At 39.9% G+C, this 27435-nt stretch overlaps 2 protein-coding genes across 10 annotated transcripts in view; one reads left to right on the top strand and one right to left on the bottom strand.

The window, feature by feature from the left end:
* LOC128688548 (EEF1A lysine methyltransferase 2) overlaps nt 1–27435 on the top strand; it is a 332797-nt gene that overhangs the window by 170438 nt on the left and 134924 nt on the right. The window lies entirely within an intron of this gene.
* LOC128688547 (UBX domain-containing protein 7) overlaps nt 18586–27435 on the bottom strand; it is a 181154-nt gene continuing 172304 nt past the window's right edge. For all 3 annotated transcript variants that reach the window (XM_053776388.2, XM_053776387.2, XM_053776389.2), the window contains one exon: nt 18586–18993. In XM_053776388.2, the coding sequence (XP_053632363.2) occupies nt 18835–18993 (159 nt within the window). In that variant the 3' untranslated portion in view covers nt 18586–18834. The remainder of the gene's footprint in view (nt 18994–27435) is intronic.

Raw genomic sequence — 27435 nt, forward strand, 5'->3', positions numbered from 1 at the left:
ATCTTGCAAAGAAAATGCCTGGAACCAGTGCTGATGTTAGTGAATTTAACCCTTTCAGGGTCCAAAGGCCAAATTTCAAAGTGCGCACCAGTGTCCAAGAATTTTAAAAAAATAATTTTGTTATTTTTTCTTATGAAATGGTAGAGAATCTTTTTCTGAAGGTAATAAAACAAAAAGTATGAAATTTGATGGAAAACTGATGAAATTATGCTCTCGCGAATTTTGATGTGTCAGCGATATTTATGCATCGGCGATTTTGCCAACTTAGACTCCCATTTTAGGCCAATTACTTTATTCCAGTCAACCAAATTCTTAGCTATTTCACTAGTATTACTTCTGTTCTATCGATTGAGCACAAGAAATCACCAACTCAACTGTTTCAACTACAAAATAAAGTGATTGGAAATTGGTAATTTGGCCAATTTAGTGCAAAGTTCAAAATACTATTCCAATTTCAAAATAGGGTCCAGAATAAACAATGCAGGCATTTCTGGTACTAAACTAACATTTCCTCTGTTCATTAGTTATGTTTTCAGGCTTTAGAAATGAATTCCATTTTCATTTTTTATTCACATTATGAATTTTTATTCAAACCAAAAAATGGAAGATTTACTGTCATGCAATATTGTAATAATTGTATAAATAATATCACCACATTTGTGAATGTATATTAGACCCACCAGCTGGCGTGTATTAGACGTGTGAGGTCATTTGTTTACTCTTGAACTTCAGCAAAAATTTAACATTTCTGCTACTTTGAGCTTAGTTTCAAGCCATTTTCAGTAATAAAACCAATCAAAATCATCTCTATTTCTGTAATATATCTTCCGTTCTATCAAATGAGACCAAGAAATCGCAAATACAACTATATAAAACATACGAAAAAACACTGCAAAGTTGCTGTTTTAATCGAAAATTACGGTCGCAGTTTTTTTCTCATTATGCACTGTGTGCTGCAGGATTTGTTTTATGTGGTGCACACATGCCACATAGGTGTATTCTCTCATATCTAGGCTCAAATTTACCGCTCACAGCTTATCAGAGTGAGCTGAGCTCATGACGTAGATTTACGGTTTTTATCCTCAACGTAAAGCTGTAGATCTATGACACGGACTCTTGAGGGGTTAAGGCCAGCAGAGGCTGGTTTGACAGATTTAAGAAGCGAAGTGGCATACACAGTGTGGTAAGGCATGGTGAGGCTGCCAGTTCTGACAAACTGGAGGCTGAAAAATATGTGCATGAATTCAAGGGGTATGTAGAGGCTGAAGAATTCAAATCCCAACAAGTGTTCAATTGTGACGAAACAGGCCTCTTTTGGAAGACAATGCCAAAGAGGACCTACATTACTCAGGAGGAAAAGGCACTGCCAGGACACGCTAATGCTAGTGGGGATTTTAAAGTGAAGCCTTTACTGGTGTATCACTCAGAAAATCCCAGTGTGTTCAAGAAAACAATGTCATCAAAAGTAAATTGTGTGTGTTGTGGAAAGCTAATCATAAGGCCTGGGTCACGAGGCAAATTTTCAAAGAGTGGGTCCATGAAGTGTTTGGCCCCAGTGTGAAAAGCTACTTCCTGGAAAATAATTTGCCACCCAAGTCCCTCCTGGTAATGGACAATGCTACTGCTCATCCTCCAAACTTGGTAAACCTCTTGTCTAGGGACTTCAGTTTTATAACAGTGAAGTTCTTGCCTCCTAACACCATTCCTCTCCTCCAGCCCATGGACCAGCAGGTCATTTCTAACTTCAAAAAATTCTACACAAAAGCAGTGTTTGAAAAGTGCTTTGAAGTGACCTTGGACACTGAATTGACCCTAAGAGAGTTCTGGAGGAATCACTTCAATATCTGCAACTGCAGAAGCCTTATAGGTAAGGCTTGGGAGGGAGTGACTTCCAGGGCTTTGAACTTTGCTTGGAGACAGTTGTGGCCACAGTGTATCATCCAGAGGGATTTTGAAGGGTTTGAGGTTGACCCTGACCCTGCCGACCCTCTGCCTGTTGTGGAAGGTATTGTGGCATTGGGCAAGTCCATGGGGTTGGAGGCGAGTGGCAAGGATGTGGAAGAGTTGGTGGAGGACCACAGGGAAGAGCTAACCACTGACGAGATGCAAGAGCTTCAACCGGAACAGCATCAGACCACAGCTGAGGAACTTACTTCAGAGGAGGAGGAGGAAGAGGGAGTGAAGGTGTCTTCTTCAGTGATTATGAACATGTGTGCAAAGTGGAATGAGTTGCAAAGTTTTGTTGAAAAGTATCACCCTGACCAAACTGAAACAAGCCATATCTGCAACATGTTCAGTGACAACCTTGTACCACTTCAGGGAAATCAGACACCAGAAACAGAGCATTCTTGAAAATTGTTTTGTGAAACAGAGGTTCAGTGACTCAAGCGGGTCCTAGTGGCATTAAAAGACAAAGAAGGGAAGTAATCCCAGATAAGGACTTGTTACCTAAAGTCTTTATGGAAGGGGATTCCCCTTCCAAACAATAAGTCCTCCCTCTCTCCTCATCTTCCAGATGCCAGGAAGACTCTTCAATAAAAGTACATAATGTGATTTTAAATGTTTATTTAAATGTTTATTTATGTATTATATTACTCATTTAGGTATTTATATTTGTTATATATGTGTTCAACTATAGTTATTCTTTAAAAAATGTATTTTTTGTGAATATTTTTGTGGGTCTGGAACAGATTAATTGTTATTATTTTATTATATTAACACATCGGCCGATTCCCACCAAGGTAAGGTGGCCCAAAAAAGAAAAACTTTCATCATCATTTACTCCATCACTGTCGTGCCAGAGCGGTGCTTTATACTACAGTTATAAAACTGCAACATTAACACCACTCCTGCAGAGTGTAGACACTGTACTTCCCATCTCCAGGACTCAAGTCTGGCCTGCTGGTTTCCCCAAATCCCTTCATAAATGTTACTTTGCTCACACTCCAACAGCACATCAAGTATTAAAAACCATTTGTCTCCATTCACTCCTATCAAATACGCTCATGCACGCTTGCTGAAAGTCCAAGCCCCTCACACGCAAAACCTCCTTTATCCCCTTCCTCCAACCCTTCGTAGGCCGACCCCTACCCTGCCTTCTCTCCACTACAGATTTATACACTCTCAAAGTCATTCTATTTTGTTCCATTCTATCCACATCTCCAAATCACCTCAACAGCCCCTCCTCAGCCCCCTGGATAATAGTTTTGGTAATCCCACACCACCTAATTTCCAAACTACAAATTCTCTGCATTATATTCACACCACACATTGTCCTCAGGCATGACATCTCCACTGCCTCCAGCCTTCCCCTCATTGCAACATTCATCACTCATGCTTCACACCCATACAAGAGTGTTGGTACAACTATACTCTCATACATTCCCCTCTTTGCTTCCAAGGACAATGTTCTTTGTCTCCACAGACTCCTAAGTGCACCACTTACCCTTTTCCCCCTCATCAATTCTATGATTCACCTCATCCTTCATAGACCCATCTGGTGACATGTCCACTCCTAAATATCTAAATACATTCACCTCCTCCATACTCTCTCCCTCCAATCTGATATCCAATCTTTCATCACCTAATCTTTTTGTTATCCTCATAACCTTACTCTTTCCTATATTCACTTTTAATTTTCTTCTTTTGCATACCCTACCAAATTCATCCACCAACCTCTGCAACTTCTCTTCAAAATCTCCCAAAAGCACAGTGTCATCAGCAAAGAGCAACTGACAACTCCCACTTTGTGTTTGATTCTTTATCTTTTAACCCTTTGACTGTTTCAGGCCCCTTTCTGAAACTGTCATTCTATGTCGCTCAATTTTTGAAAAAAAAAAAAAAATTATTTTTTCTTATGAAATGATAGAGAATCTTTTCCCGATGGTAATGACACCAAAAGTTCGAAATTTGGTCGAAAACCCATGGAATTATGCTCCCGCGAAGTTAGTGGTCTCGGCGACATATGCGTATCAGCGATTTCGCCGACTTTGAGCCCTATTTTCAGCCAATTCCATTGTTCCAGTTGACCAAACTCATAGCTATTTCTCTAGAACTCCATTTTATCTATCAGCTGAGTACAAGAAACCTCCCATTTACTAATTTGGACTATCCAATATGGTGGTCAGAAATTGGCAATTTGGCCAATTTCACGCAAACTAAAAAAGATGCCAATTTCAAAATAGGGTCCAGAATAAACAAGGTAGACATTCGTGGCACTAAAATAACATATGCTCTGTTCATTAGTCACATCTCTAGGCCCCTCTTATATTATTATTGCTTTCTATTTTGATTTTTATTCATACAAAAAAATACAAAATTTACTGTTATGCAGACTACTGCATTATTGTAAAAATGGTATAAATAATATCAGTGCACTAATGAAAGAATATTAGACTCCCCAGTTGACGTGTATTGGACGTGTGGTGCGATTTATTTACTCCTGAACATTGGTAAAAATCGAACATTTCTGCTACTTTGAGCTCAGTTTCAAGGTCGTTTTCGTCAAAGTAATGAAAATCATCTCTATTTCTGTAATATGTTTTCCATTTTATCACCTAAGACCATGAAAACGCGAATACAACGATAAATACTATACGAAAATACACCTCAAAGTCGGCGTTTTATTCCAAAAAAACGATCAGTTTTTTTTCTCATTACGCAATGTGTGCTGCAGGATTTTTTTTGTGGTGCACACTGACCACACACACCCATTCTCTCACACGTGGGCCTACCAGCTTTCTCCCGCTTGATTTGAAGCCGCTAGAATTATTGAGTATATATACGTGAGAAACATTGGCTCGTAAGACGTATTTATACGTCGAAAACAGTCAAAGGGTTAACTCCACACCTCTTGCCAAGACCCTGTCATTCACTTCTCTTACAGCCCCATCTATAAATATATTGAACAACCACGGTGACATCACACGTCCTTGTCTAAGGCCTACTTTTACTGGGAAATAATCTCCCTCTCTCCTACATACTCTAACCTGAGCCTCACTATCCTCGTAAAAACTCTTTACTGCTTTCAGTAACCTACCTCCTATACCATACACCTGCAACATCTGCCACATTGCCCCCCTATCCACCCTGTCATATGCCTGTTCCAAATCCATAAATGGAACAAAAACCTCTTTACCCTTATCTAAATACTGTTCACCTATATGTTTCACTGCAAACACTTGGTCTACACACCCCCTACCTTTCCTAAAGCCTCCTTGTTCATCTGCTATCCTACTCTCCATCTTACTCTTAATTCTTTCAATAATAACTCTACCATACACTTTACCAGGTATACTCAACAGACTTATTATCCTATAATTTTTGCATTCTCTTTTATCCCCCTTGCCTTTATACAAAGGAAATATGCATGCTCTCTGCCAATCCCTAGGTACCTTACCCTCTTCCATACATTTATTAAATAATAGCACCAACCACTCCAAAACTATATCCCCTCCTGCTTTTAACATTTCTATCTTTATCCCATCAATCTCAGCTGCCTTACCCTCTTTTATTCTACCCACTGCCTCACGAACTTTCCCCACACTCACAACTGGCTCTTCCTCACTCCTACAAGGTGTTATCCCTCCTTGTCCTATACATGAAATCACAGCTTCCCTATTTTCAGCAACATTTAACAATTCCTCAAAATATTCCCTCCATCTTCCCGATACCTCTAACTCTCCATTTAATAACTCCTCTCCTATTTTTAACTGTCAGATCCATTTGTTCCCTAGGCTTCCTCAATTTATTAATCTCACTCCAAAACTTTTTCTTATTTTCAACAAAATTTGTTGATAACATTTCACCCACTCTCTCATTTTCTCTCTTTTTACATTGCTTCACCACTCTCTTAACCTCTCTTTTTCTCTCCATATACTCTTCTCTCCTTGTATCCCTTCTACATTGTAAAAACCTCTCATATACTAACTTTTTCTTCCTTACATCATTCCACCAATCGCTCTTCTTCCCTCCCACACCCACTTTCCTGTAACCAAAAACTTCTGCTGAACACTAACACTACATTCTTAAACCTACCCTATACATCTTCAACCCCATAGCCTATACTCTCACTAGCCCATCTATCTTCCAATTGTGGTTTATATCTTACCCTAACTGCCTCCTCTTTTAGTTTATACACCTTCACCTCTCTCTTACTTGATGTTTCTATTTTCCTTGTATCCCATCTACCTTTTACTCTCACTGTAGCTACAACTAGAAAGTGATCCGATATATCTGTGGCCCCTCTATAAACATGTACATCCTGAAGTCTACTCAACAGTCTTATCTACCAATACATAGTCCAACAAACTAAATAACAAAACAAGGCACAATATCGTGACTGGAACAATACACAAATAACCCGCACATAAAAGAGAGAAGCTTACGACGACGTTTCAGTCCGACTTGGACCATTTACAAAGTCACACTAACCAGAAGTGGAGCAGGACGGCTATATATAGGCAGGAAGAGATGGTGGTAGTAGTAGTAGTAGTAGTAATAGTAGTACAAGAAAGGTATATAATACCGACAAGATGAAATTAAGACACATGCGCAACACCCGGGCATCTCTATCGTAGACGTCTCGCCATCCAGCCAGCCACTGGATGGCGAAACGTCCACAACAAAGACACCCAGACACCGCACATGTGTCTTAACCCTTTCAGGGTCCGTCCCGTAGATCTATGGCTGGTCGGTGAGTGTCCAAACCGTAGATCTACGCCAAAATTCTAGCGCCGTCAAATTTAGCGCGAAAGCGCTCATAGGCCTACATATGAGAGAATGGGTCTGCGCCGTGGGTGTGCGCCATAAACAAAAAATCTAGGCGCCTGCATAGCATTGTGGGAACGCCGGCTCAGTCACCCTTGTTCACCATGCCTCATCGCAAGTCAGCTCTCACTCCCCGGAAAATTGGGACTCTCCTCTTCCTGTCTGATAGTTCTGACACTGATGGAAGTGGAAATGAAGACAAATTCTACGGCTTTGATAAGTTAGTGACCGAAAATAATGACCAGGATATCGATAATAGTGCAGAAAACCCCGACGATCCTCGACCTTCTACCTCTGGTGTGGGCACTCGTGACTCACGGTCGGGTGTTCCTAAACGTAAGAGAAAACTAATATTTTCCCGTGGCCTGGCCTCTGACTTCAGTAATGACGATGATTCTGACGTGGATTGTGATTTTATTGCGCTCGACGATCATTCGAGTAGTGATAGTGAGGAAACATATTCACCAGTGAAGCGTCGGTATGTTCGCCGCCACATGCGCTCGGGTAGTGTACCCTATGCTGTGCTCAGGGGACGGAGTACATCCCGGAGTACATCCCGTGGCCCTACACCCGTTTTAGGTAGTGATAGTGAGGATGATGTGGCTACACTTGGCATGGATGGGCCACAGGCATCAGTGGATGGTGTTAGTGGGGCTGGTGGTGGTAGTGGCACCGCCATGCGTGACTCGCTGTGCCACGCGGGGACCCACGCTGCTGACTCGTCAGTTCAAAGACAAAGCGGAGCGTCACCCACCAGCCCGCCACAACCACCCGTACAACCAGCCTATGATGTCCAGTATCCACCAGCAAACCGTATCTGGGATTGGCAGCAAAATCCCAATTTTGTTCCCAGCCCTCACCACTTTGATGACTCTCAAAGTGGAATTCTACCTACCTGTCCCCTTGGAACCACGGCCAATGAACTGGAATTCTTTGAATTATTCTTTGACCAGCCATTGATGGAAATTATTGTCAGGGAAAGTAATAAGTATTTTCAGTACACCATGGCAAATACGATCTTATCACCACAGTCAAGACTACACAGGTGGAAAGAGACGACTGTTGCAGAAATGTATTTGCTTTTTGCAACAATAATGCTTATGCCTCACGTCTATAAGCATAATATAAAAGCATACTGGTCCACAGATCGGCTAATTTGTACCCCATCCTTCAGTGAAATAATACCAGTGAACAGGTTTATCTTACTGTTACGTATGTTGCACTTCTCTGACAAAACCAGGCCTGACAGAAGTGACAGGTTATACAAGATTAGAAATGTTTTCATGTATCTCAAACAAAAGTTCAGGATATACTTTTATCCATTCAAGAATCTTGTAATTGACGAGTCTTTGATTTTGTTCAAAGGTAGACTGTCATTCAAGCAGTATATACCGAGCAAGAGGAACCGCTTTGGTATAAAATTGTTTGTACTTTGTGATTGTGACAGTGGCCTGGTGTTGGATATTGTTGTATACACGGGTAGTAAAACATTGAAAGATACCAAGATGTTATTGGGTATATCAGGTGACGTAGTGAGAAACATGATGGCACCTTATCTTGGTAAGGGCCATACATTATATACCGATAACTGGTACACAAGCCCATTACTCAGTGATTTCATGCGAGTGAACAAGACAGATGTGTGTGGCACAGTGCGTTCTAATCGTAAACATATGCCCAGGCTCAACGCAGGTGTTCGTGGTGATGACGTGCAGGTGTTTACTGCCAATGACATCATGGCATTATGGTGGCATGACAAACGAGATGTCACATTGTTGACAACCATTCACCGTAATGAAATGCAAGACAGTGGCAAAGTTGATCGAGTGACTAATGAACGTATTCGAAAACCAGTGACAGTGATTGATTATACACAAAACATGCGCTTGGTTGACAAGTGTGACATGCAGATTGGTTTTGTTGACTGTGTTCGTAAGAGTTACAAGTGGTACATGAAACTTTTCTTCCATCTCATGGACATTTCAATGCTGAATGCATATAATATGTACCAAATAAAGACTGGTAACAGACCACCGTATGGTGAATTTTGTTTGTCTGTTGTCAGACAACTCATAATGAAGTACCAGGTAACAACACCTGCAATACAACATGGTCCTCGAATTCATCACAATATACCCAAGCGTTTGAGGAGAGAAGGTGATCATTTCATAATACAGCTTCCTTCAACTCAAAAGAAATTTGCTCAGAAGAGATGCATTGTCTGTGCACAAACAAAACGACGGCAACAAAGACGCAAAGACACTCGGTTTATGTGTGAGGAATGTAAGGTGCCTCTGTGCATGGTGCCTTGTTTCAAGGAGTTCCACAAGCTCCAGCAGTTCTAAAACCATGTCCAGTGATTGTAAATATGTAAATATATGATAGAACATTAGTATTATACAATATTTGTGCATGTTTATTGTAATAAACAACAGTGGTAAACAATAATATGATAATAACTTTAGTGCGGTTATTGTGTTCAATACAGTGAGTATATATATATCAATTATATGCAGTATTGGTCTCTCAGGCCCCAAATGTTAGTAGGAATAGAAAAAAATTGGAAAAGAAAAGAAAAAACAACTAAAACAACAAAATAATATAATACGCGTATGTGGAATTCGTCGATGTTGCCGCCACCACATCATTTTCTACAAACTTCTTGGCACTGTATCTCGGTAAGTACTGATCAGATTCTATTTTTTTTTGCTTTATTACCTTCACAAAAATATGCTCTTTAATTCTGTAAGAAAAAATAATTTTTTTTTTTTTTCAAAATTTCTTGGACACTGGTGCATGACTTCAGATTTTGGCCTTGGACCCTGAAAGGGTTAATTTCATCAGTAGTAGTAGAAGAGGTAGTAGTAGTGGTAGTGGTAGAAGTGGGGAATAAGGAGGACGAGCCAGTCAAATACAAAGGAAGGGGAGCACTGGTCCAAGTCGGACCGAAACGTCGTCGTAAGCTTCTCTCTTTATGTGCGGGTTATTTGTGTATCCAACAAACTACATGTATTGTCATTACGCCCTACATCATATCTTGTATACTTATTTATCCTCTTTTTCTTAAAAAAAAAAGTATTATCTATAACTAAACCCCTTTCTATACAAAGTTCAAAGGGCTCCCATTATCATTTACACCTGGCACTCCAAACTTACCTACCACACCCTCTCTAAACATTTCTTCTACTTTAGCATTTAGGTCCTCTACCACAATTACTCTCTCACTTGGTTCAAAGGTTCCTATACATTCACTTAACATCTCCCAAAATCTCTCTCTCTCCTTTACTCTTCTCTCTTCTCCAGGTGCATACACGCTTATTATGATCCACTTTTCACATCTTACCCTTATTTTAATCCACAATCTCTGAATTTACACATTTATATTCCCTCTTCTCCTTCCATAACTGGTCCTTCAACATTATTGCTACCCTTCCTTAGCTCTAACTCTCAGATACTCCTGACTTAATCCCATTTATTTCTCCCCACTGAAAGTCGCCTACCCCCTTCAGCTTTGTTTCCCTTAGGTCCAGGACATCCAACTTCTTTTCATTCATAACATCAGCAGTCATCTCTTTCTTATCATCCGTACTACATCTACACACATTCAAGCATCCCAGTTTTATAAGTTTTTCTTCTTTTCATTTTTAGTAAATGTGTCAAGGAGAAGGGGTTACAAGCCCATTGCTCCCAGCATATTAGTCGCCTCATACGGCACGCATGGCTTACGGAGGAGATTCTTTTCCACTTCCCCATGGACAATAGAGAAAAAAAACAAGAACAAGAGCTATTAAGAAAAAGAAGAAAAACCCTAGATGTGTGTATGCATATATATGCATGTGCATGCCTGTGTAGTGTGACCTAAGTGTCAGTAGAAGTAGCAAGATATACCTGTTATCCAGCGTGTTTATGAGACAGAAAAAAGACACCAGCAATCCTGCCATCATGTAAAACTGTTACAAGTTTCTGTTTCACAGTCACCTGGCAGGATGGTAGTACCTCCTTGGGTGGTTGCTGTCTACCAGCGTACTACATACCTAATTGTATTTACATTATTTCTTATGGGAAATATTGCTTCGACTTTTGGCAGTTTCGAGTTTAGACCTAGTTCCTGAAACGGATTACGGCCGAAACTCGGGGTTTCACTGTACTTTGTTATGCAAAGCATATCGGGCAATCTTAAAACTAACTTATAATTACAGTGGAACCTTGTATGCCCTAGGTTGTATGTAAAACTATAGTTTTTTTTTTTTTAACACATTGGTCATCTCCCACTGAGGCAGGGTGACCCAAAAAGAAAGTCCTTAAAAAGAAAACACTTTCATCATTCAACTCTTTCACCTCACTCATACATAATCAGTGTCTTTGCAGAGGCACTCAGATATGACGGTTCAGAAGTCCCACCAAACTGCCAATATCCCAAACCCCCTGCTTTAAAGTGCAGGCATTGTATTTCCCATTTCCAGGACTCAAATCTTGCTAACCGGTTTCCCTGAATCCCTTTAAAAAATATTACCCTTCTAACACTTCAACAGCTCGTCAGGTCCCAAAAACCATTCAGCTCCATTCACTCCTATCTAACACGCTCACACATGCTGGAAGTCCAAGCCCCTCACCCACAAAAACCTCCTTTACCCCCTCACTACAACCTTTTCTAGGATGACCCTTACCCCACCTTCTTTCCCCTACAGATTTATATGCTTTCCAAGTCATTCTACTTTGATCCATTCTCTCAATGACCAAACCACCTCAACAACCCTTCTTCAGCCCTCTGACTAATACTTTTAGTAACTCCACACCTCCTAATTTCCACACTCTGAATTCCCTGCATAATATTTACACCACACATTGTCCTTAGACAGGATATCACTGCCTCCAGCTGCCTCCTTGCTGCAGCATTTTCAACCTAAGCTTCACACCCATATAAGTGTGTTGGTACCACTGTACTCTCATACATTCCCTTCTTTACCTCGACGGATAACGCTTTTTTGTCTCCACAGATACTTCAACGCACCACTCACTTTTTTTCCTTCATTAGTTCTAAGGTTAACCTATCCTTCATAAACCCATCCGCTGACAAGTCAACTCCCAAATACAATAGACCATCATTGAACACTGTAGTTGAATTCCTGAAAACGCTGTTTAGGTAAAAAACCGTTAGATGAACTGAAGAACTTATGGGAAAAATTGGGTTACATTCCTGGGTGACCCCTAAAAAGTCAATTTTTTTTTTTAGGTGTCCACATCTTACAAAAATAAAAGTGAATATGTAATTGGAGTTCATTGTCGTGATGTATTATGTTGTTTTTACTGCGTAAGAACAGATGATGATTACATGTGCAACGGAGATAATAGTATTTCTTACCTTAAATTGTGGGTGCTGGTGTTTGTGGATGACTGTGGAGAATGGAGAGTTATGCTGTGGCCCTACTGGGCTGAGGTGGATGGTAGAGGATCTGGTACTCAAGTTGATGGTTGTACCTGAGTGTGCATACATTCTGTAATGGATTTCTGTTCTATTTTACCCTACAGTACATTATACAATTGACAAAGTTACATTCACTTGTTAGACGAAGAATGAGGGGAGACCTGATCGAAGTGTATAAGTGGAAGATAGGTATTAATGAAGGGGATATTAACAAGGTCTTGAGGATCTCTCTCCAAGAGAGAACCCGCAGTAATGGATTTAAATTAGATAAGTTTAGATTTAGAAAGGACATAGGAAAGTATTGGTTTGGAAATAGGGTAGTTGATGAGTGGAACAGTCTACCTAGTTGGGTTATTGAGGCTAGGACTTTGGGTAGTTTCAAATTTAGGTTGGATAAGTACATGAGTGGGAGGGGTTGGATTTGAGAGGGACTTGCACATCGGAGCTTGTCTTGGGTGGCATTGAAAATTGGGTTGGTGAAATGTTTGTTAGTGGGATGAATTGTAAAGGACCTGCCTAGTATGGGCCAACAGGCCTGCTGCAGTGTTCCTCCTTTCTTATGTTCTTATGTAAGGTATCAGCTGCTCTAGACACTGTCAGGGTCCTCTTCCATGAAAAAGTCTAATTTTAAGTCATTCAGTCATTCCATGCACTTGTATATTTCAAATTCTACCTTACTCATAGGTATCAGTATATTACCATTAAAGACACAACTTCATCAACACGACCACTTGATACTGGAGTGCCACAGGGAAGTGTCCTTGGTCCATCATTGATCTCCCCAACGTATCACAACACCTGAAACCAATCCTCTTTGCTGACAACACAACTTATGTCATCTCCCACCCAAATTTTGCCACACTCATCACCATTGTTCATGAGGAGCTACTAAAAATATCTACTTGGATGACAGCCAATAAACTTACACTCAACACTGACAAAACCTTTTATATAATGTTTGGTAACAGAGCAGGTGCTGGACAACTGAATATTATGATCAACACTCTTATTGCTAAACATGAGTGCAGATTCCTGGGCCTACACCTCAACAGCAACCTGAAATTCAGCACCAATATCCAACACATAACAAAAAAAAGTATCCAAAATGGTTGGGATCCTCTCCAAGAGACACTACTACGTGCTACAATCAGCCCTTCTCACACTGTATTATTCATTCATCTATCCCTACCTCACCTATGCTGTTTGTGCTTGGGAATCACCCAACAGAAAGCCGGAGTAAGAATTATAACACAATCCAATACTAGGCAACACCCCATCCCCTCTTCAAAGATCTAAACCTACTCACTATACAGAACATCCACACTTACTACTGTACAACCTACATTTATATACCATAAATTCCAATATTAACCCTGAACTAAAACACTTTCTTGATAGTTGTGACAGGACCCACAGGCACAAAAATCTCTGACATTCCCAGCGTCCAGCTAAACGTATACAAAAATTCAGTGTACATTAACCCTTAAATGGTCCAAACGTATATATAAGTTTTTTCAACATTTGAAAGTATGTAAAAAAATTTACATCTTTTTTTTTCATTTGAAAATGTGTAAAAAAAACAGATCTACTTTTGGAGCACTACGGATTTGAACGTCGATCTATTTGGACCGTTTAAGGGTTAAAGGTCCTAAAATCTGGAACCCCCTGCCTGAAAACTCTAGAACTGCAGACACAACCGTCAACATCTCATCTCCCTGATACACCTCACTGTCAGCTAGCTGTTCTCTTACTTGTATCATGCACACAGAAAACAAACTAGACCTACTCTCGATATCTGCGATTCCCTCCAATTTACACTTACACTCACCCAAATGACTATAAACAAAATTTTGAATAAAGCTATTGCCTAACAAATCTTAAGCTAGTCATAAGTTTACCTGAGATACTCCAATATAGGAACTTTAATAGAAACTGTGTATCATGCCAAGACGTTTCGAAACCATTCTCATTGCTAAATTTACAAACTGTAATGCAGTTACCTAGCTTTAATATCAATATGCTCCATAACCTGTATCAACATAGAGTTGGAATTATTATTCTGCCTGAAATGCCTAGTCATGCTAGGCATGATAGTGACCCTCTTTGTAATTAGTATTTTATATGTACACCACACATTGTAACCAATATTTCATATGTAAACCCCACATTGTAATCTTTACAGAAAAATAAACATTTGTACGTATTTGTATTCAGTAAGTCAGTCAATCATACAAACTCATGTTTACCTCATTTTATGTGCATAAAGTGAGCTTCATTATGGCCACAGGTTATCTCTTGTCTAATACAGTGGAACCCCGAGTTTTGGCCATAACCCGTTCCAGGAGCTAGGCCTAAAGTCGAAATGGCCTAAAGTTGAAGCAATATTTCCCATAAGAAATAATGTAAATCCAATTAACCCTTTCAGGGTTTCCGACATACTAGTACGGCTTATGCGCCAGGGTTATTGATGTACTAGTAGGCATAAATTCTAGTGCCTTCAAACTGAGCAGGAGAGAGCTGATAAGCCTACATGTGATAGAATGGGTCTATGTGGTAAGTGTGTGCAGTACCACTGCATTGTGGGAGTGGTAATTCAACTAAGCCAAGTGTAAGGAGTACCTTACTCTCCAGCAGTCTGAGTGGTGAGGATAGGCAGTAAGGGGGAATGGGAGGCAGTGGGGGTAGTAGGGAAGGGAGCTGGCTTGCTGGCTGGCTGGCTGGTTGTGTATGTGTACTTACCTAATTGTAGTTGCAGGGGACTCAGCTCCTGGCCCTGCCTCTTCACTGAATGCTACTAGGTCCTCTCTCCCTGCTCCATGAGCTTTATCATACCTCGTCTTAAAGCTATGCATGGTTCCTGCCTCCACTACTTCGCTCACCAGACCGTTCCACTTCCTGACCACTATGTGACTGAAGAAATGCTTCCTAACATCCCTGTGGCTCATCTGAGTCTTCAACTTCCAAGAGTGACCCCTTGTTTCTGTCCCCTCTCTGGAACATCTTGTCTCTGTCCACACTATCCATTCCACGCAGTATTTTGTATGTCGTTATCATGTCTCCCCTGTGTGGATGGGGCATGTGTGTGGATGGGGCGTGTGTGTGGATGCAGTGTGTGTGCATGAGGTGTGTGTGGATGCGGTGTGTGTGTGTTTGGATGCGGTGTGTGTGTGTACTCACCTAATTGTGGTTGCAGGGGTCGAGACTCGGCTCCTGGCTCTGCCTCTTCATTGAGTGCTACTAGGTCCTCTCTCTCCCTGCTCCATGAGCTTTGTCATACCTCATATTAAAGCTATGTATGGTTCCTGCCCCCCCTACCTCACTTCCTAGGCTATTCCACTTCCTGACTGCTCTATGACTGAAGAAATACTTCCTAACATCCCTTTGACTCATCTGGGTCTTCAACTTCCAATTGTGACCCCTTTTTTCTGTGTCCCCCCTCTGGAACATCTTGTCTCTATCCACCTTGTCTATTCCACGCAGTATTTTGTATATCGTTATCATGTCTCCCTTAACCCTTCTGTCCTCCAGTGTCATTAGTCCGATTTCCCTTAACCTTTCTTCGTAGGACATTCCCCTTAGCTCTGGAACTAACCTTGTCACAAACCTTTGCACTTTCTCTAATTTCTTGACGTACTTGATCAAGTGTGGGTTTCAAACAGGTGCTGCATACTCCAGTATGGGCCCGATGTACATGGTGTACAGCGTCTTGAACGATTCCTTACTAAAGGTACTGGAATGCTGTTCTCATGTTTGCCAGGCGCCCATATGCTGCAGCAGTTATCTGGTTGATGTATGCTTCTGGAGATATGCTTGGTGTTATACTCATTCCAAGATCTTTCTCCTTGAGTGAGGTTTGCAGCCTTTGGCCACCTAGCCTATACTGTACTCTGTCTGCGGTCTTCTTTACCCTTCCCCGATCTTCATGACTTTGCATTTGGCGGGGTTAAATTCGAGAAGCCAGTTGCTGGACAAGGAGTCAAGCCTGTCCAGGTCGCTTTGAAGTCTTGCCTGATCCTCATCTGATTTAATTCTCCTCATTAACTTCACATCGCCTGCAAACAGGGACACTTCTGAGTCTAACCCTTCCATCATGTCATTCATATTATTATTTTATTTTTTTTTTATTATCACACTGGCCGATTCCCACCAAGGCAGGGTGGCCCGAAAAAGAAAAACTTTCACCATCATTCACTCCATCACTGTCTTGCCAGAAGGGTGCTTTACACTACAGTTTTTAAACTGCAACATTAACACCCCTCCTTCAGAGTGCAGGCACTGTACTTCCCATCTCCAGGACTCAAGTCCGGCCTGCCGGTTTCCCTGAATCCCTTCATAAATGTTACTTTGCTCACACTCCAACAGCACGTCAAGTATTAAAAACCATTTGTCTCCATTCACTCCTATCAAACACGCTCACGCATGCCTGCTGGAAGTCCAGGCCCCTCGCACACAAAACCTCCTTTACCCCCTCCCTCCAACCCTTCCTAGGCCGACCCCTACCCCGCCTTCCTTCCACTACAGACTGATACACTCTTGAAGTCATTCTGTTTCGCTCCATTCTCTCTACATGTCCGAACCACCTCAACAACCCTTCCTCAGCCCTCTGGACAACAGTTTTGGTAATCCCGCACCTCCTCCTAACTTCCAAACTACGAATTCTCTGCATTATATTCACACCACACATTGCCCTCAGACATGACATCTCCACTGCCTCCAGCCTTCTCCTCGCTGCAACATTCATCACCCACGCTTCACACCCATATAAGAGCGTTGGTAAAACTATACTCTCATACATTCCCCTCTTTGCCTCCAAGGACAAAGTTCTTTGTCTCCACAGACTCCTAAGTGCACCACTCACTCTTTTTCCCTCATCAATTCTATGATTCACCTCATCTTTCATAGACCCATCCGCTGACACGTCCACTCCCAAATATCTGAATACGTTCACCTCCTCCATACTCTCTCCCTCCAATCTGATATTCAATCTTTCATCATCTAATCTTTTTGTTATCCTCATAACCTTACTCTTTCCTGTATTCACCTTTAATTTTCTTCTTTTGCACACCCTACCAAATTCATCCACCAATCTCTGCAGCTTCTCTTCAGAATCTCCCAAGAGCACAGTGTCATCAGCAAAGAGCAGCTGTGACAACTCCCACTTTGTGTGTGATTCTTTATCTTTTAACTCCACGCCTCTTGCCAAGACCCTCGCATTTACTTCTCTTACAACCCCATCTATAAATATATTAAACAACCACGGTGACATCACACATCCTTGTCTAAGGCCTACTTTTACTGGGAAAAAATTTCCCTCTTTCCTACATACTCTAACTTGAGCCTCACTATCCTCGTAAAAACTCTTCACTGCTTTCAGTAACCTACCTTCTACACCATACACTTGCAACATCTGCCACATTGCCCCCCTATCCACCCTGTCATACGCCTTTTCCAAATCCATAAATGCCACAAAGACCTCTTTAGCCTTATCTAAATACTGTTCACTTATATGTTTCACTGTAAACATATAACCAAAATAGCACTGGTCCTAGGACCGACCCCTGTGGGGCCCCGCTCGTCACAGGTGCCCACTGTGATACCTCATCACGTACCATGACTCGTTGTTGCCTCCCTGTCAGGTATTCTCTGATCCACTGCAGTGCCCTTCCTGTTATACGCGCCTGATCCTCTAGCTTCTGCACTAATCTCTTGTGAGGAACTGTGTCGAAGGCCTTCTTGCAATCCACCCCTCTCTCTCGTGTCTTACTTCTGTTACTTTATCATAAAATTCCAGAAGGTTTGTGACACAGGATTTGCCTTCCATAAATCCATGCTGGTTGGCATTTATACTCTTGTTCCATTCCAGGTGCTCCACTACTCTCCTGATAATCTTCTCCAAGAAATTGCATACTATACATGTCAGTGACACTGGTCTGTCTTCTTTTTTAAAAATGGGAACTACATTTGCCATCTTCCATACCTCAGGTAGTTGCCCAGTTTCAAGGGATGTGTTATATGTGGTTAGTGGCACTGCACAGACCTGTTCTCTCATATATAGGCCTACCAGCCCTCTTGTACCAAATTTGAAAGACACTAGAATGTGTGTGTAGATCTACATAAGTGACCCTGGCATCAATAATGTAGATCTACATGATGACCACTGAAAGGGTTCAACAACATGTTCATGGGTCAGTTGTGAAATACAGTATTCTCAAGTTTTTAATAAGCAATACATGAAAAACACCTTTAATTTAAAAAATTCTATGCACTGAGTAAATTGTGACCTTGTAATTTGAATCAGCACAGTAATGAGAATTAATAAAGGTTATACATTTACCTCAGTAAAGGTTTTGTAATCCATTGTTGCTGATCATAAGGTTAATAATGCCAAAGGATTAAAATCATTATGCTTTTAATAAAAAAATCTAAGGGATTCTATTTTACAAAAAATTAAATGAACCCATCTTAGACCTGAGGAAATGTTCTGAATCAGAATATAAACTTATTTTAAAAATTTATAAAGGTATTACTGGTATGGGTCTCCCCAATGGCAGTTATAAGTACAGGACAGTATATAATTATGTTAAAGCCAGCAATACCTTAACGTTCTTATATATTATATATAATTCATCTTATAAATAAGGTTATCTGGCTTGAACAAAGACAGTTTCTTGTGGAAACAGTCCAGCATCTTTTAAGGTTACATCAAAATCCATATATGAAATTTCTCTCCGGGGAAAATTAGTAACCAACTCATATTGCTCATTGCTGAATCCTTTACTGCCGACATATTTCACCAAAGCCTGCAAAGAAAAGCATCTCTAATGTTATTTCTTTCTATTGGAAGAAGAAATTAATGAAATACGTGATTATTGTCACACAATTACCTGTACAATAAAATAAAGCTATATATTAGTATTAACCCCTTAACTATCCAAACGTAGATTACGTTCTTACTGCTAGCGCTCCAAACAGATCTACGTTTAATTTTTCCTGCCTCCAAATTTGGAACGATTGGCCTATGCCTGGTCAGCATAGAATGGGTCTTAACCCTCGGTGTGTGCTGTATTAAAAAAATCTGGGACCATTTAGTACCTTGTGGGAGCACCAGTTGAACTAGGTGCCAGCTAGAGCAAACAGCACGGCAAACACCAAGGATTCACTGATGTCATGTCGTATTAACACTCCCCTTTTAAGAGGAAAGTGTCATTTTGCCAGAATGTCTTATAACCTATGCCCTAAGTAAAAAGAAACAAGTCTGGAACTAAAATTTCAGCAGGCTGGCTGGCCAGTTGGCTGGCTGACTGGCTGTCTCTATCTCTGTCTGTCTGTATCTATCTATCTCTGTCTCTATCTCACAGGAACATATATGTAAATACAATTACAGTGGAACCTCAAATATCAAACTTAATCCGTTCCAGGAGTTGGTTCTAAATTCGAAAAGTCTGAAAAGCAAAGCAATATTTCCCATAAGAAATAATGGAAATAAAATTAATCCGTTCCAGAAACCCAAAAATATTCACAAAAAATACATTTATAGATTAATTATAGTTTTACATACACACACCAAATATAGTGTTCAATTATGTATTAATAAATTTAAATAAACATATAAAATAACATTTTACTTACCTTTATTGAAGATTGGTGATGGCATCTGGAAGATAGGGAGGAGGAGAGAGGGAGTTGAGGTTAATGTTTGGAAGGGGAATCCCCCTCCATGAGGACTGTAGGTATCAAAGCCCTCTCTGGGGTTACTTCCCTTCTCTGTCTTTTAATGCCACTAGGACCAGCTTGAGAGTCACTGGACCCCTGTCTCACAAAATAATTGTCCACAGTCCTCTGTTTCTGGTGCCTCTAAGATTTCCCTTAAATGGGACATGGTTCTGACACTGAACTTGTTGCAAAGATGGCTTGTTTCAGCTTGCTCAGGGTGGTACTTCTCCACAAACATTTGGACATCATTCCACTTCTGTATTACTTCCTTCTTCACATCTATGGTGTTTCTCACTTTCTTTACCATAGGGGTACCACTAGCAAGTTTATTTGGGCCAATTATAGCTTATTTCACAGTCCCAAAAGCACTAAACACAATGAAATAATCATAAAATGTTTGAATGAGAGCTCAGGTTAATGTTCACTCAAGCTTCAACAAAACCAGACTGGCTCACGGCACCTGCGTGGGGACACAGACAGAGCGGGCTGCCGGACAGGTCTGGTACCCGGCGGTTCGAAAATAGGGGCGAGTTCGATAATAGGGACAAAGTTGGTTCGAAAAAAGGTTCTATTTTCGAAGAGTTCAATAAGCGATACATTTGAAATTTGAGGTTCCACTGTATACATCGTGTAAATTACCTAGGATAACAAAAAAAATCCAGACAAAGTGCTATTCTGGAACTGTAATTTTGGCAGGCTGGTCAGCTGATTGGCTGTCTCTATCTATCTATATCTGTCTCTATCTTATAGGAACACATATGTAAATACAATTATACATAGTGTAAATTATCTACGATAACCCAAAAAATCCAGACGAAGTGCTATACTGTGCTTGTAGATAGTGATCGTGTGTAATACCAGATGGTTCATGAGCAACTCTGAGACAGATACAGATAGACAGGCAGACATGTTTGTGTGTAAGAATGAAAACAAAGTGAAGGCTCATCAAATGTCACCAGTCATTAGCGGAGAGATAAGATTATACAAGACTACGCTCATCATTGTCAGCAGTGGTGTGAACAGATAAGGCATGACAAGTGATACACTTACATTATTATACAGTGGAACCTCTACTTGCGAGTTTAATCCGTTCCATGACCTTGCTCGCAACTGGATTTGCTCGTTTGCAGAGTCAATTTTCCTCATTTAAATTAATTGAAATGCAATTAATCTGTTCCAGTGGAATTCTGTACTTCAATAATTTAGCTAATATCAACTCTGGCTTATTTATCCATCTCACTTCATCTAATGTGACATAATAAACAATATAAATAACAAAGAAACCTGATATATACTCTAAAATGAGTAAAATATGTCATTCATGTAGTGGTATGGGCGGTGTACGAGTTTGTCTGGAAACCGGGCAAAATATTTCATAATTTTGCTAATATCATCTATACGGCTTATTCTATCACAGTTCATCTAATACGACATAAACAATATAAGTAACATAGAAACATGATATATACTCTAGAATGAATAAAATATGTCATTCATGTAGTGGTATGGGCGGTGTCGGCGGTGGACGAGAGTTTGTCTAGAGACTGGGCAAAATACTTCATGAATAATTTCACTAATATCATCTATACTGCTTATTTATCTATCACAGTTCGTTTAATATGACATAACAATATAACACAGAAACCTGATATATACTCTAGAATGAATAAAATAAGTCATTCATGTAGTGGTATGGGCAGTGTCAGCGGCCGACGGGAGTTTGTCTGGAGACAGGACAACATACTTCTTGAATATTTCACTACCATCAACTCTACAGCTTATTTATCTATCACAATTATGAAATAATAAACAATATAAATCACATAGAAACCTGATATATACTTTAGAATGAATAAAATGTGTTATTATGTAACAGGTGTAGGCATCCACAACTGCTCCCTCTGTTGTGGTAAACACTGCCATCTAGCGGTGGGAGACGGCCAACTTGTTGAAAAAAAAAAAAAAATGTAGTACATTATTATTATATATGTATTATTATACATAGTATTATTATTATACATATCATTCTTTCTTTCTTTCTTTCAACACACCGGCCGTATCCCACCGAGGCAGGGTGGTCCAAAAGGAAAAACAAAAGTTTCTCCTTTTACATTTAGTAATATATACAGGAGAAGGGGTTACTAGCCCCTTGCTCCCAGCATTTTAGTCACCTCTTACAACACGCATGGCTTACGGAGGAAGAATTCTGTTCCACTTCCCCATGGAGGTAAGAGGAAATAAGCAAGAACTAGTAAGAAAATAGAAGAAAACCCATCTCATGTATGTGTAGTGTGACCTAAGTGTAAGTAGAAGTAGCAAGATGTACCTGAAACCTTGCATGTTTATGAGACAGAAAAAAGGGCACCAGCAATCCTACCATCATGAAAAACAATTACAGGCTTTCGTTTTACACTCACTTGGCAGGACGGTAGTACCTCCCTGGGCGGTTGCTGTCTACCAACCTGCTACCTAGTATATTATCATTATTATTCTTTCTTTCTTTCAACACACCGGCCGTATCCCACCGAGGCTGGGTGGCCCAAAAGGAAAAACGAAAGTTTCTCCTTTTACATTTAGTAATATATACAGGAGAAGGGGTTACTAGCACCTTGCTCCTGGCATTTTAGTCACCTCTTACAACACGCATGGCTTACGGAGGAAGAATTCTGTTCCACTTCCCCATGGAGATAAGAGGAAATAAACAAGAACAAGAATTAGAAAGAAAATAGAAGAAAATCCAGAGGGGTATGTATATATAAATGCTTGTACATGTATGTGTTGTGTGACCTAAGTGTAAGTAGAAGTAGCAAGACGTACCTGAAATCTTGCATGTTTATGAAACAGAAAAAAGGACACCAGCAATCCTACCATCATGTAAAACAATTACAGGATTTTGTTTTACACTCACTTGGCAGGACTGTAGTACCTCCCTGGGCGGTTGCTGTCTACCAACCTGCTACCTAGTATATTATCATTATTCTTCTTCTTCTTCTTCTTTCAACGTACCAGCCGTATCCCACTGAGGTGGGGTGGCCCAAAAGAAAAAACTGAAGTTTCTCCTTTTAAATTTAGTAATATATACAGGAGAAGGGGTTACTAGCCCCTTGCTCCCGGCATTTTAGTCGCCTCTTACGACACACATGGCTTACAGAGGAAGAATTCTGTTCCACTTCCCCATGGAGATAAGAGGAAATAAACAAGAACAAGAATTAGAAAGAAAATAGAAGAAAACCCAGAGGGGTGTGTATATATATGCTTGTACATGTATGTGTAGTGTGACCTAAGTGTAAGTAGAAGTAGCAAGACTTACCTGTAATCTTGCATATTTATGAGACAGACAAAAGACACCAGCAATCCTACCATCATGTAAAACAATTACAGGCTTTCGTTTTACACTCACTTGGCAGGACGGTAGTACCTCCCTGGGCGGTTGCTGTCTACCAACCTGCTACCTAGTATATTATCATTATTATTATTATTATATAAATAATTAGTAATTTTTATTCACACAAAAAATATAATAAGATTTACTGTTATTTCTTATTGCAATAATTGTATAAATAATGTCAACCCATTCACGACTGCATATTGGAATGGACAGTTACATAATTTGTTTACTCTTAAACATAGCTAAGCAATGGACCATTTCTCCTATGTTGAGCTCAATTTCAAGGTACTTTTCGTTGTGAAAGCAATCAAAATCATATCTATTTCTGTAATATATCTTCCATTCTATCAAATGAGACCAAAAAAAAAGAGAATACAACAACAAAAACCATACGAATATACCGCTAAGGGACGGCTAATTGCTGAGAAGTGAACTCCATTATTTATGCTTGGATTTCTTTCATTTTTGGTGTACGTTAAGAAGCATCTTTCCATCATACATTGCCCAAGTTTCAATAAGATAGTCCAACAAACAAATGAAATACAATTCCCGAGATCAAGAGCAAAGGCCCCTCACCAGTGTCAAGGAACCTGCCTGCTTATGGAAATTTTGCTCATGTATGGAAGCAAAAAATCGACCCATCCACTGCTCGTATTTGGAAAAACTCGCACGTGGACACGCTCGTAAGTAGAGGTTCCACTGTATATGTACTCCCGTGTATCCAAAACATTGCTGGGACCTATAAATACTATGTATATATTTCTAGACAACAGTACATGTGACTAAGGTAAAAATGTTCACCTGTCACTGTGTTTGTGACTATTTGAGCACTATTTCAGTATCTAATATAAGTGTCAGAACAAAGATTAGCTATGAAATCACAAGAACTACTACAAATTGTCATTATCAGAACATAAAAATTATACAAATTAAAAAAAAAAAAAACGAGATAATAAGGTATATCGGCAACACATCTGCAAGTGGCAGCGCTTCATGTTGCCATCAGATGAATGACAAGTGCCGACTTTGTGGCCTTATATCTCGGTAAGTACTGACTAGAATTTTTTTTTCATTACTTTATGTAAAAAAATGCCCTCTTCATTTAGAATTTTTTTTTTTCAAAATATTCAGAGCGCTGGGTGAGAGAACGTAGATCTATGTTTGGATAGTTAAGGGGTTAAGCAAATATTTCAAGGACAAAATATGTAAAAAGGCTATTAACACTTAAAAAATTACTACAACCATTCATAAATCCGGTCGCCAATCCTAAAGAAATACTACATCTTCAGCAAGTTTGTTACTTTACTTTAGGCTAACCCAAAGGTAGAATAGTCGCCATCCATTCAAAAGCTGTCTTGCCAGAAGTGCATGTATATCAGCACCTTTTCACTGTCGTGACCATTGTGACCCTGAAATTAATCCTTTCACTGTCCTGACCCCCCCCCCCCCCCCACCAATTAACATTTTCACTGTTGTGACCCCAGAAATTAACCCTTTCACTGCTGTGACCCCAAAAATTGACTTTTTCACTGTCATAACCCTAGAAATGAACTTTTTCACTGTCCCTCACTAAGTCATTGATGTCAGGGTCCCCTTGCATAGATCTGCATTTTGAGCTCAGTTTCCTCAGATATGCTGCAAGTGGTAAATTTTGGCCTAGATATGAGAGATTGGGTTTGTGTAGCAAGTGTGGATAGTGTAAAAAAAAATCCTGCTGCATGTGGTGCATGATAAGAAAAGCAAAACTGATCTTGTGTTTGGTTTAAAAGAGCAACTTCTTGTTTTAAAGCATGGATTTTATGGTTTTACTGACTGATTCTTGGTATCATTTCACAGAATGGAAGATATACTTCTGAACAAAGATGATTTCAGTTTCAGGACTGGAAGTAGTTTTAAACTGGGCTCAAAGTATCGGAAATATTAGACGTTTTTGCCAATTTTCCGAAGGATAGGCAAGGCCTCCCTAAACCACCTGGTTTGTTTTATGGATTTTTTACTAGGTCTGATTCAATTACTGGGATGCAGTAACCCATGACCAATCATTCTTGGTTTTATCTGAAAAAACAAATCTTTGATTATCTGTATGATAATGAATACAAAATGGAAGGTAATTGTAATATAGGAGAGACCTGAGGGTGCAACTAACTCCCACTGTCAAGACCCCAGAAATAAAGTCCTCACTGTGTCTACATTAAAAAAATTGAAATGGTAGAGAATCTTTTCCTGGGGGTATTGACACCAAAAATATTAAATTTTAGGAAAAATTCCCAAGTTACACAATGGCAAAGTTAACACTTTCAGGGTCAGCAGGCCCTCTCCTAAACTTGTTCTCAGGGTCGGAAATTTTTCAAAAAAAAAAAAAAAAAAAAAAATCTTATGAAATGATAGAGAATCTTAATTATGCTCTCGCAAAGTTAGCGGTCTTGACGATGTCTATGCATCGGCGATTTCGCCCAATTTGAGCCCTATTATCGGCCAATTCCAATGTACCAGTCGACAAAAATCATACCTATTTCGCTAGAACTCCATTTTATCTATCGAATGAGTACAAGAAATCACCCATTTACCAATTTCAACTAACCAATAACGTGGTCAGAAATTGGCAATTTTGCCAATTTCACACAAATTTCAAAAGATGGCAATTTCCAAATAGGGTCCAGAATAAACAAGACAGACATTCCTGGTACTAAAATAACATTTCCTCTGTTCATTAGTCACATCCCCAGGCCTCTGTTACATTTCTTTTTCATTCCACTTTGAATTTTTATTCTCACAAAAAATAGAAGATTTATGTTATGCAGACTACTGCATTCATGTAGAAATGGTATAAATAATATCAGCACACTTGTGAAAGAATATTAGACTCACCAGTTGACGTGTATTGGACGCGTGGAATGATTTGTTTACCTTTGAACTTTGGCAAAAATCGAACATTTCTGCTACTTTGAGCTCAATTTCAAGGTACCTTTCATTGTGAAACCAATCAAAATCATCTCAATTTCCATAGTATGTCTTCCATTCTATAAAATGAGACCAGGAAAACTAGAATACAACCATAAATAGCATATGAAAATACACTGCAAAGTCGCTGTTTTAAACCAAAAACATGGTCGGAGTTTTTTTTTTTTCTCATTATGTACTGTGTGCTGCAGGATGTTTTTTATACTGCGCACACTGACCACATAGACCCATTCTTTCGTATGTAGGCCTACCAGCTTTCTCTCGCTAGATTTGAAGGCACTAGAATTTATGTGTACTAGTACAGCAGCAACCCTGGCGTGCAAGCCGTACTAGTACGGGTTAATGGTCTGTGCGCATTTTATGCATCAGTGATTTTTGCCCACTGTACTATTTTGAGATAACTGCCTTGCTCCAGTTGATCAAATTCTTAGCTATTTTGCAAATATGTCTTCCATTCTATCAATTAATTCCAGGAAAACACCCATTCAACTATCAAAAACTCGATTGAGAAGGCCATTGGTGAAATGCCTATGATTTTAAACTGATGGAAGATAGAGGTATGGGTGTGTGTGGGAAACAAGCAGGTTGCAACACTTGGGTTGGAAACAGTAAATGTATAAAAGGCATTCAGCATGAAGTTATAAATAAAGACAATAGATCAGGTCAGCAAACAAAGGGGGACAGCAGAGGGCAGCAAGGGGCTAGCTCCCTTAAGGTTTACTATACTAATAGCAGGAGTGTAAGAAATAAGATAGATGAGCTAAGATTAATTGCAAGTGCAGGAAACATAGATATTATTGCTATAACAGAGACCTGGCTCAATCTGAAAGATAGAGAGATGCCCTCTGAATGTCACATACAAGGCTATATATTATTCCACACTGACAGGGTCAACAGGAAAGGTGGTGGAGTAGCGATGTATGTCAGAGACAATTTAAATTGTTGTGTTAGACAAGATATTAAATTAGAAGCGTCAGCCACTGAATCTGTTTGGTTACAGCTTCTCGAGGGCCGAGAAAAACTAATTTTGGGTGTGATTTACAGGGCCCCAAATCTTGATAGGGAGTGCAGTAAACTTCTATGAGATGAAATTCGTAAGGCATCTACATACGAAAATGTTGTGCTAATGGGAGATTTCAACTATAGACAGATTGACTGGAGCAATTTGACAGGAAATTTA

Source organism: Cherax quadricarinatus, chromosome 13 (genome assembly GCF_038502225.1).
Source record: "Cherax quadricarinatus isolate ZL_2023a chromosome 13, ASM3850222v1, whole genome shotgun sequence".
Taxonomy (NCBI): Eukaryota; Metazoa; Arthropoda; class Malacostraca; order Decapoda; family Parastacidae; genus Cherax; species Cherax quadricarinatus.